Source organism: Vulpes lagopus, chromosome 24 (genome assembly GCF_018345385.1).
Source record: "Vulpes lagopus strain Blue_001 chromosome 24, ASM1834538v1, whole genome shotgun sequence".
NCBI lineage: Eukaryota > Metazoa > Chordata > Mammalia > Carnivora > Canidae > Vulpes > Vulpes lagopus.
Genome location: NC_054847.1, coordinates 13,213,262 through 13,225,375, shown reverse-complemented (window position 1 = coordinate 13,225,375; position 12,114 = coordinate 13,213,262). Strand labels below are relative to the sequence as shown.

At 34.8% G+C, this 12,114-nt stretch overlaps 1 protein-coding gene and 1 non-coding gene across 2 annotated transcripts in view; both read left to right on the top strand.

Annotated features, from left to right (window-relative positions):
* DPP10 (dipeptidyl peptidase like 10) overlaps window positions 1-9,791 on the top strand; it is a 601,399-nt gene extending 591,608 nt beyond the window's left edge. Inside the window, exons 22-26 of the mRNA XM_041739998.1 lie at window positions 1,335-1,434; window positions 1,669-1,727; window positions 1,841-1,913; window positions 6,214-6,287; window positions 8,327-9,791. Coding sequence (XP_041595932.1) covers window positions 1,335-1,434; window positions 1,669-1,727; window positions 1,841-1,913; window positions 6,214-6,287; window positions 8,327-8,461 — 441 coding nt within the window. The 3' untranslated portion in view covers window positions 8,462-9,791. The remainder of the gene's footprint in view (window positions 1-1,334; window positions 1,435-1,668; window positions 1,728-1,840; window positions 1,914-6,213; window positions 6,288-8,326) is intronic.
* LOC121482185 lies at window positions 6,994-7,101 on the top strand. The gene has a single exon (XR_005985541.1). It is a non-coding gene; the product is annotated as a U6 spliceosomal RNA (small nuclear RNA).
* Window positions 9,792-12,114: the final 2,323 nt, after the last annotated feature.

Below are 12,114 nucleotides of genomic sequence, written 5' to 3'. Positions count from 1 at the left end.
ACTAACAGATTCCTATCACAGTGGACTACACTAAAATCTTCTTGGTAATCTTTCAAAAGTAGACCTCATCATGAACCAATTGCATCAGAATAGCTGAGGCTAAGGCCTGGGTCATCGTTTTTGTTTTGTTTTGTTTTGTTTTTTAAATAACTCCCAGGATACTCTGATGTCCAACAAGATGAAGAATACTGTCCACAGCATAGCTAAAAAATTTCTAAAATGAATATATAACTCAGTAGGTCATTACCTTAACCTAAATCTATTAAACTGTTAAAATCTCCTCTGGAATTCTCTTGGTCAAATCATGGGCTACAAAAGAAAAATGCACATCTTTGTTTTTTAAAAAAATATTCATAATTAACTTAGTTCAAAGGAACTGCAAGAGGATATTTAAAATTAAATAATAATCCAACTCATGCAACTAGCAACATTATTTACCAAGCTCATTTCCTTCAAATATTTAGGAGTGTAGAACTTGGGATGCCTGGGTGGCTCAGCAGTTGAGTGTCTGCCTTTAGCTCAGGGCGTGATCCCAGAGTCCTGGGATCGAGTCCCACATTGGGCTCCCTGTGTGAAGCCTGCTTCTCCCTCTACCTATGTCTTTGCCTCTCTCTCTGTGTCTCATGAATAAAGAAAATCTTAAAAAAAAAAAAGCATAGAACTGAAAGCAGAATCTATATTTGCGATGATAGATTTTACTTATTTTTATTAATATTTATTCATTTGAGAGATACAGAGCATGAACGGGGGGGAGGAGGGAGAGGGAGAGGGAGAGGGAGAAGCAGATTCCCTGCTGAGCAGGAGCCTGATGTGGGGCAATATCTCAGGACCCTGAGATCATGACCCAAGCCAAAGGCAGATGCTCAACTGACTGAGCTATCCAGGCACCACTCGATGACAAGAGTTCAAATATTTAATTCTACTTTCCTAATTCTACATAACCATCATTATTAAATATTTCACTAAATCTATGTGTGTGTGTGATTTGTTGAAATGATATATGATTTAATAAGTGCTATATTTCCCTAGCTTTGAGTTATTTGGAGTCGTTCCCAGATATACTACATGAAATCAAAGAGCAAACACTGGACACTGGCAATATATAATTAATTTTATATTTTACCTAAAGTTATTAAAATAGCTTGTCTTATAAAAATTTAGATTCAAAATTTTCATTTACACAAAGTGATCTTCGTGTATTCTTTTCTCATATCTGGGACATTATAAGACATTCTGTTATGTATATTACCAAACAGTGATCAACAGCTAAAAATACCTCTAAAGATAACTGATATACTCTCACTATATATATATATTTTTTTTAATTTTGCCAGGGATATGGTGGCTATATTGCATCAATGATATTAAAATCAGATGAAAAGCTTTTTAAATGTGGATCAGTGATTGCACCCATCACAGACTTGAAGTTGTACGGTGAGTACTTCCTACAGATTGACTTAACATACTGATTTGTAAAAAAGAAAATCCCAGGAGCTCAATTGAGCTCATTTATCATGTGCTATCAGAGATGTTTTCAGCTGTTTATCACCCCCCTGATTCAATCAGTTTTACTGGAGCATGGCAATTAAATATGAAATGTAGAAATTAAATAATGCTAGTCAAATGGTTTTTAGTTTATCCTTAAATTTCTGTTTTCTTGGGTCACAGCCTCAGCATTCTCTGAAAGATACCTTGGTATGCCATCTAGGGAAGAAAGTACATACCAGGTAACACATTTAAAATAATGAAGAAAGAAGAGTATATTCTAAAAATTCAGTTAAATTGCAAATATAGGTAGATTTATATTCATACATATAGATATTTATGCTTTCCTTTATAGGCATCCAGTGTGCTACATAATATTCATGGCTTAAAAGAAGAAAATATATTAATAATTCATGGGACTGCTGACAGTAAGTATTGTATTTGCTGTTGCTGTTTGATGGGTTCTGACCTTGAACAAAGGGGTACATCTAAGAACTCGACAAGGGGCCCTGTAAACTTTTTGAAGAAGATAGCAGAGGATAGTGGCACAAGAAATCCAACATACGACAGAAAATAAAGAGGAGGAGGAGGTCAGGACGACTAAGAGGAAAGAAGTTGTGAGCCTCAATGGCAACACCATCCAATAAAACTTTCTGGGATGATGGAGATGTTCTATATTTGTGCTGTGGAACACTAACCACCAGCCACATATGGCTCTTGAGTACTGGAAATGTGTTTAATATGAGCAGGAACTGAATTTTAAATTGTTTAATTCTAATTAATTAAAATTCTAATAACTACATATGGCTACTGACTACCACTATGGTGTTATTCAGCACACTGTAAATCGAAACAAACTGAGAAAACATCAGGACAGCAAAAAGATGCCAGCACAGAGATAAAATTCTAATAGGATAACTCACAGTTAAAACAATCACTTTTTAAAATGCATATTTATATCACTTCTCCTTTTTTCATCACTTTAAACATTGGAGATGGATGTGATTGATATTACTAGTTATAAATATAATTTTATATATTCACTTTGAAGTGTTTAGGGGTCAAAGGGTTTTTATATATATAAATTACATATATAATATATATATATCACATTAACATATATCATATATTTATGTGATACTTTACAATAGAGGAATGCGTATTTATAGCCCCATTCACAGATGAGAAAAATCAATTTCAAGGAGAAAACTGATTTAACCGAGGCTATCTTGGCTAGTGAGCAGAGAGTCAAAGCCTTGAAGCAGTATTTCCTAATATCGAACTACTTTTTGTTGGTCCATCCTGTCCTGCCTCAGTAGTTTCACCCCATTTTACAGAGACTATCACTAAAAAGGTCTTTTTTTTTAAAAGACTTGTTTATTTATTCATGAGAAACAGACAGACATAGGCAGAGGGACAAGCAGGCTCCATGCCGGGAGCCCAATGTGGGACTCAGTCCCAGACCCCAGGATCACACCATGAGCCAAAGGCAGATGCTCAACCGCTGAGCCACCAGGCATCCCAATAAAAAGGTCTTATAGCAAAGGTTATATCAGCTCTTTAACTTAACTTTAAAACATGCCAGGTCATGATTAGAGTTTAGATGCACTGTATATATGTGTGTATGTGTGTGTGTGTGTGTGTGTGCGTGCACGTGTGTATTTGACTAAATGGGTAAATAAATGGGGGAGAAGAGACAAAAACCACTCTTAGTAGAATTCCAAATTTATGTAGATATAACTTTCTTATGGAGGCAAAGCTTAACTTTCTTCTTACTCTTTCAGAAAGGGTTGCTCTTTTAATTTGTTTCTAAAGAGTACTGTATGGAAAAGGGAAAAAAAGAATAATTTTACAATGGAGAAACTTGATAAATACCATCTCAGAGTAAGGACATGTTCTTATGTAGCCACAATATCAAAATCATTTTTAAGGTAGTTAAAAATAATTCAGTAATACCGTTTGAGATCTGGTCCACATGCAAAATGTCTAATTGTTTTTGAACCAGGACTCAATCAAGACTCATGCATTTTACTTGGTTATGTCTCTTCAGTCTCTTAATCTAAAATGTCCACCTGTTTTTATTTTTTAATTTTTTTCCTGTGTAACATTGACTTCTTAAAGAAACCAGGCTGGTTCTACTAGGATTTTGAAAGTCCTGCCATTGTCAGGGAAAAGTTAATGATCTCTGGAGGTGTATTTGTATTTGTATATGTAATTGATGTGATAACTTACACTTTCCTTAAATTTCACTTAAAAGAAAAAGTTTGACTTTACCTACTAGAGCATATATTGTATATATATTTTCCCTCTAGCTAGTGTGGCTGGTGTCTGTTTAAAGTACTTATTTGAAATTTAGTGTTTTTTATATAAATTACTGTATGGAAACATGAATATGGATATGATTTGTTAAAATTGGAATGTGAATAAAGGTTTATTTACTTAAAAAAAAAAAAAAAAGGTGGTCAAGGTTAACATTAACTGTGACAAGTCATGTTGATGGTATGCACCCTTGATATCACTTTATGAGAATGACACTCCCTCTCTCTATGGTCTTCTCCCAAAAACCTATAACCTCACTCTTCCCATGAGAAAAACATTAGACAAATGCAAATGAGGAACATTGTAACCCATAATTCATTAGAACTGTCAAGGTCATCAAAAAAAGTCTGAAAATTTCTCCTGGATCAGAAGAGGTTAAGGAGTCATATTTAAATGCTTCTTAGTTGTAACAAATGGACCATAATAATGTGAGATATGAACTACAAGGGGAAGTGAGTAAGGGATCTACATGAACTCCCTGTACTGCCTTTGCAACATTTTTTGAAAAGCTACAACTATTATAAAATAAAAAAAAAAACTTAGATGATGCCATACCCATGCTGGATGAAACATATATAAAGACAAACATTTTGACCGACATTAGAATTTTGTCCTAAGGTATTAAGATCTTACATGTATATTACTAGTAGTAACAAAAAGAAATTAAGTGCTGAGTATATTTCAAAAACATGCCAAAAGATTTTAATGTTATATTAGCTGTTTTTCACAGAAGTATTGTGCAGCAGGTGTTATTACTCTTATTTAACTGACTGGGAAAATAAATACTCCAGAATTTATATAACTTGCCAAAAATCACACAACTGCTAATTCATGGAATGGGCACTGGAATCTGGCATGAAGGCTCTTTTTCATTGTGCTCTTAAGCTTCAATTGTAAGAATAAATTTGGGGATAAATTATTTCAGGTCTGGCCATTACCCTAGAATATATTAGTGGTATTCAAATTCTTCTGTCAATATGTTGCAGCTGTTAAGGTAAGTCATGTTCTTCCAATCTCACTTAGTCATAGACCTAGTTCTTCACTCTCTGGTAAAATGGAAGCAGGGGTTCAGCATTGGGCACTTCAAAGGAAAAGCACAGACATACACAAATACATGCACACACCTCCACACACCTCATATGGGCCTGGCAGATTATAGGTGCTCAATCACATTATAATACTACCATTATTATATATCAACCTCAGGAACTACTAGCAAATTAGTTCACTAAGACAATAGGATCCTTAATGTCTCTGTTTTAGGAAATGGACAAATTAAAAATATTAACAGGCTTCACACCAGAAACTAAACAGAAAAATATCCAACTGTACCTTTGTACATTAATCTTTTCAGCTGCATCTGTGCAGAGAAATGACAGAATCCTTTTCAGACTTTTTCAATAACAAACATTTTACTTTAGTCATTGCCCCCATTTATCAGCATTTCTCCTAACTGACATTTACTGAGCAATTTGCAAACTCATTTAGAAGTACCTGGTAATACTCCTATTAAGTGTAATAGGAAGATGCTGGAAAGATCTTGGGTAGATGTTGAAAAGATTAAATGATCTTTTGGAATCTTTTGTCTTCTATGTGATAAGACTAACCAATATCATAGAATCAGAATGACGAAGAAGCCGAAACTATTGTTAAGGCTGCCCTAGTTTGACAAAGACACTTAAAAAAAGTTAGCTTAAGAGTGATTTACAGAAGTTTGAAGATGCACAGAGTATAAGCATAAACAGCCAGGCAGCATATGAGCAAATTGCTGTTCAAATAGATCTGAATGAATCATCCAAATATTCATAGCTACTTAGGGCAGTTCTACACAACCCCGGTCTACCGTGATGCATATTTCAGAGGTTCGGACCTCAGGTTCAGGCAGAGATGGAAGCTAGAAAGAAACAGGAGAAACCAATATGATCCACATTAAATACTTGGCTAATGAGATGTAGACTCTAATTTCTGAACATGGTATAGTTTTTTCTAATTTAAAGGAAAACAGTGTCAGTATCTAACTGAGACTGGGCCCCAGTAGATCCTCAGAAAGGAACAGAAAGATGGCTTGCTATATAACTATGAAGGTAGGCATTCACTGCATTAAAACTGTATGACGTATTGTGAACAATTAGAAATAATAAATGATAAACTTAAAGACTATCCTGTATAATAAGTAAAGCCTTAGTAGCTCCCGTTTATTTTTTGTAATGTATTTTTTTTTTTTGTAAAACTTAAGGTTTTATCTGCATGTATCTTACCAATTTCCAAAAGTTAATGACAGGTATCCATCTTTTAAATGTGAAATGTATGCAAAGTATAATACTTAATCTCCTTGAAAAAAATGATATAAAAAAGTTCTGATCCTAATAAATGCATTCCTATCAAGTAATAGAATTTAATTTCTTGCAGCAAAAGTCCATTTCCAGCATTCAGCAGAATTAATCAAACATCTAATAAAAGCTGGAGTGAATTATACTATGCAGGTAAGTCACTTTATCACAAGACTATGTTTCCTACCTTGCTTTTTCAGTTGTGAGATACAGAATACAGCTTCTGTACTGTTCCATCCCCCATGCTATTGTTTTTTAACAATGATTTTTAGGTACCAAAGAGTCCTAATTATGCTGAGAAGGTAGATCAGCTCAGGCTTTACAAGTAAATTGCAAAAACTTTCAAGAATGTCTTTTTCTTCTCAGGCTTTGGTTTCTATCGCTAATAATGAATTGTTTTAAAGGAGTCATGTTCTACTTCCCTTCTAGTCCCTTTGTTTTTTCCTCACTTTCTATTACCATTACCATAAAAGGTAGGGAAAAAAGTAGTTTGAGGAGATATTGAGAAAAAAAGGAGAGAGCAAAACACTTAGATCTGCGCATCCAACCACATGTAATGAATAGTACCAGAGACTTGCTTCATAGTGGTCACAGTGATAGGTGGGTAAACAGACTTTACATCTTTGAGGACTTTCACTCAGGGAGGAGTCACAGAAAGGAGAGGAAAATAAAAAAGGCAATTTTAATTTCTCAGCATTTGAAAGAAATAAAAGTGGTTCAACATATCTGTTAAGCCCAGGTACCAAGGTTAGGATGATGAAAGAAAATGATTAGAGATCAACAGATGACAGATCAGGCCACAAACAATGTGAAGAAGCAGAAGGCTTTACTTAGATCATTGAGGCACTGTTTAAAAACTGTATCCCCAGGTTCTCACACATATACTAAAATTGGAATGAAACAGAGAAGATTAGCATGGCTCCTGTGCAAGGATGACACTCAAATCTGTGAAGTGTTCCATATTTTTTTTTTTGTATGTAATTGTTCAATTACTGTGTTGTGCATCTGAAACTAATATAACACTGTATATTAACTGGGATTAAACTAGTTTAAAAAAATTTAAAAATAAAATCAGTAAAAGTGATGTCTTGTTAATAGTAAAAAATACAGGGATCCCTGGGTGGCGCAGCAGTTTGGCGCCTGCCTTTGGCCCAGGGCGCGATCCTGGAGACCCGGGATCGAATCCCACGTCAGGCTCCCGGTGCATGGAGCCTGCTTCTCCCTCTGCCTGTGTCTCTACCTCTCTCTCTATCTCTCTGTGACTATCATAAATAAATAAAGATTAAAAAAAAAATTAAAAAAAAATAAAATAAAAAATAAAAAAATAAAAAAAATAGTAAAAAATACAAATTAAAAGAAAAAAAATTAAAGAAAAACTTTATACCGAGGAATTGACAAATATTTATATATGTGATTTTAGAAAAATTATTGTCATTTATATTAGAAGGGACAGGATAAAATGAAAAAATATATGGGACAAGGTTAGTCAAGGAAGGCTTTGTTTAAAACTACTGCAATAGGGGAGAGAAACTAAACTCTGTTGAAACATAGGGCTGGAGAGTTTTTAGTAACTGGGGTGGAGGGACTCACAGGCCATCTGCGTTTGGCAGTTCCCTTTCCCAAAAGGAAAAGTACACTGTTTATGACAGGAGGTAGTTTTACAACATGGAACAAGGGTTCTACCCTCCCACAGGGAGAGGGCTGCTATCCCTTTTAATATTTACATTAATATTTACATTTCACAGAGATGGTGTTTCAGTCCTTGAGAAAGGCATTTCCTAAACTGTAAAACTGGAAGATGATTTACATACAAAATACAGAGAATTTACAATCTAAAATAGGTATCAGCAAAAGAAGGTCAGGGCCCTACTCAGGAAGAAACAGGGAGTGTTAATGCTTTTCTAGCCAACATGAACATAGAAAGCTCTACTTTCTTTGACCAATGAGCTCTAATTGAAATACATTAAAAAAAAAACTATATTTTGTCTCAATTGTTGACAATCAAATTGCTGATTGTAACTTTAAAAAGAGTGGAGACTTTGGCATAAAAACTCCAGAGTTCTATTAGGCTAGATGTTGGTCTGATGATTACTTGCCAAAGTTTTATTGCCACTGGGACTAAACAAATGAATTCTAGAGGGATAATATCTGCTTTGGTAACTTCAAATCTCCCTCCCCCCTCAATATCTTAGGTCTACCCAGATGAAGGTCATAACATATCTGAGAAGAGCAAGTATCATCTCTACAGCACAATCCTCAGATTCTTCAGTGATTGTTTAAAGGAAGAAATCCCTGTGTTACCACAGGAACCGGAAGAAGATGAATAATGGACCCTATTTATATAGAACTGAAGGGGATATTGAGGCTCAATGAAACCTAACCAAGAGACTGTAATATTGTACATGCTCTAGAATTTCAAGGGCAGCTGAAGGAGATGACACTGGAACAGCACACTCAGAGACAATGAACTAGAATTTGCATACAGATGTCCAAGTCTACTGTGTTGCCAAGGGTGCAGAACCTGTTTCTTTGTGTAAGGAAGGTCAAAGGGTTGGTTTCCTGGGAGAAATTCGTTTTGCATTAAAGTAGAAGTAGTGCATGTTTTCTTCTGTTATCCCCACCCCCAATTTGTTCTGTAACTAGTTGCTCTCATTTTAATTTCAGTGGCCACCATCATCTTTGCATATGATGCACACTTATCCAGTATCACATCCCTGATCTTTGATGGCTGAGCTGCAACCTAACACTTCACTGTATCTTTACAATAAGTGCAATTCCTTGTCTATTATTATGCTTAAGAAAATATTCAGTTAATAAAAAACAGAGTATTTTATGTAATTTGTTTATAAAAAGACATTATTAAATGGGTCCAAGGTCTTGTAGAAATATGGATTTCAGCACCTTCCTGAGTTCAGCCAGTTATCAGTAGATACAGTATCTTTAAATCAACACACGTGTGCATATACAGTCAATAAATCTATCTTAACATGTTATTCATGCTACAAAGGATAAACTTCTAATGAATTAGAAGAGATGCTCTTTTACAGGCTATAACGGATGCTTTGTTTAATGAGCCAAAAATGATGAAACCTTTTTTCCAGTTCAGATTCTAGCTATTGCTTTCCTATAAATGTTTGGGTTGTGTTTGGTATCGTTTTTAGTGGTTAATAGTTTTCTAGTTGCAATTTAATTTTTTGAATATGATACCTTGTCACATGTAAATTAGATACTTAAATATTAAATTATAGTTTCTGATAAAGAAATTTTGTTAACAATGCAATGCCACTGAGTGCTATTTTGCTCTTTTGGTGGAGAAGGCTTTTTTTTTTTAAACACTTGGTCCTTTTACTTCTCTCTCTCTCAATGCAGAATCAATTCTCATTTTCATTGTAAAAGCAAAGAGCTGGATTATTTCATTTGCCAGTTCCTATTTAGTATTCTATGCCTGCCCACTTCATCTGTTACTGTTTAATTTAAATCCTTCTGGTGAGAATTAGAAATGAAATATTTTTTATTCATCAGCCAAAAAGTTCACAAACAGCAGTGTTTCCTATTTAATTTGAGTTGAAGGCACAAATGCATTAATTCCTGTGCTGTATTGACTTGCAGTAGTAAGTAACCGAGAGTATAAAATAAACTTGACTGTATGAAGTCAAATTTAAGTCATGAGAATATTAAATTTGGTGACTAAAATCACTTTGGTGACTTAAGTGATCTTCCAGAAGATGTCTGAAAGTGTAACCAAGCTTAGAAGTTTAGATCAAGCTAGGCAGTGTACTGTGTTTTTGTGGTTTCTCTCAAATTCCTCAGGACAGACTGGATTATCATGACATCAGAACACCAGGAGGAAGCTTAAAAAAGTCACAGAACTGTTCAGTAACTCTCCCATTTTCTTGAAGGATCAACCCCAAAATCTGGGTATTTGGAAGCGTATATATTGTTTTTTGGATATTTGACTTTTCTTCTGGATGCTTTGGAATTGTGTCTTCACTGCTCCGCTGGATTCAGTTTAAAATGGGAAAGGCTCACTTTTCTGAGAGACCCATATCAGGTCTTTTTTCAAGAATAATAAACACATTTTTAAAAAAAATAAGTTTAATGTTTAAAAGGAAAGTTTTGCCTATTTTATTAAGATGGAAATTTCTTTTTAGGCTGATTTGAAGTCCAACTGAAGCTTTTTAATCAATATTTTAAATTTCAACCACTAGAGTTTTTTATGATGCAAATAATTATGTTGTCTGAAAGATGTGGTTTTATTGAATGTCTATTTGAGCAACATTTTAAAAGTATTTACCATTTACTGTTTATCATTTCTCTTGTTTTATTACTATTATCAATGTTTATCTATTTTTCAATTAATTTAATACAGTTTCTAATGCGAAAGACATTTGTCTGGAACCCACTTTCACCTTAAAGGCTAAATGGACCTCAAATGAAGACATACTGTTTAATAGGAAGGTGGACATTTTTCATCTCCATGATTCTTTGAGTTTTAGTCACTGGGCCACTTTAGAAAAGGGAATGCTCACTGCTCACCAAAACAGATACCAGCTATTAAAGGAATCATGTAACTGAACTTTCTCCTTTATACATTTGCCTTTGGTTGTAATCCAACTATTTCACATGGATTTGTGCATCCTAAGGGTTTCCTAGAACCCCAGTAGCAAGCTTTTCAAGTGTGATTTGCCCTTTAAAGTTTAAAAAGAACTCAAAAAATTCTATAAAGCAGGTAAGCAGTATCAAATCAACCATAAACACATAACCTGTTGAAACTATTTTAAAGGAGGAAAGAGTTGTTACCTTTTTTTTTTTTTTTTTTTTTTTTAATGTTCATTGCCTCCATTGAAGTCTCCAACTCAACAGATAGAGACTAAGGAGACCATTGGATCTTGAGTTTCCTGGGAAATAAAAAAGATGCTCTTCAAAACCTGGGTCTCAAAACCAAACACACACACACACACACACACACACACACACACACACACACACTCTTAAGGGTCTCAGTTCACCCTGAGAAAGTCTTTTCTGATTGGATATTTATTAGAAATTCCCTTTGAGGGTTGTGCACATTCCAGTTGTAGTTCTACCAGGATGAGGTGACTGGATCATTGGTCTTTACCATACAGGGAATTATTGAAGCTGCTGTCTTCAAATGGTAGGCGCTGAAACAGAAGAATCTAGGACTGAATTGCTCTCAAGTTCAAAGGTCACTGAGGGCACACAGCTTATATAAAGAATCATGTATGAAATACCTCTTGTGTCGCTCCTCAAATGCTTTCACCATCTTCACATCGCACAGCAACCAGCAGTGCATAAATAAAACCTGAGCCCTCAGCTGCACGCTCTTTCACTTTCTGTTCTGAGGATTCTCTGACATCATGTTACCTCTCTACTGGAACCAACACACATCATTTAAACATTCCAAGTCTACAAGAGGATATTAATAACCCGCACTGAAGTCCAGTTAATGGAAGACGGGAGCAGTTGACTATATGTTCTGTGTGGTCCTTGAATCGTTTCTCGACATAAAATACACATGCAACAGGCCCTACTTTGTGGGGAAACCTTTCTGCCCACAAGATTTTACCACTGTGAATACTATAGAATGAACAAGTAAAATCAGAATAATGAAGTGCTTCCTTTTCAGTTAAGAATAAGCTGTTTTTACCTAAAATTTCCTGGATGCTTATGAAACACCAAGCATGTACTAAGCGCTCTACTTTCATTGTCAAATTAAACTACTCAACACCCCCTGATGTAAAATGATACCCTTTTTACAAATAGGAAAATGGAGTCTCAGAGGAATATGTAAAGTGTTCACATTTACATAACTAATGAATGAGTAGCCTAAAACTTAGCTCTAGCCATCTGATAAGCCCCTGTTCTTAGCCATTCTGCTTTATAGTACTCTTGAAGTAGGAGAGGTTTCATCTAAGGATTTTGATTATTTAAATATACATTTCAGATATTTTTGAGAATG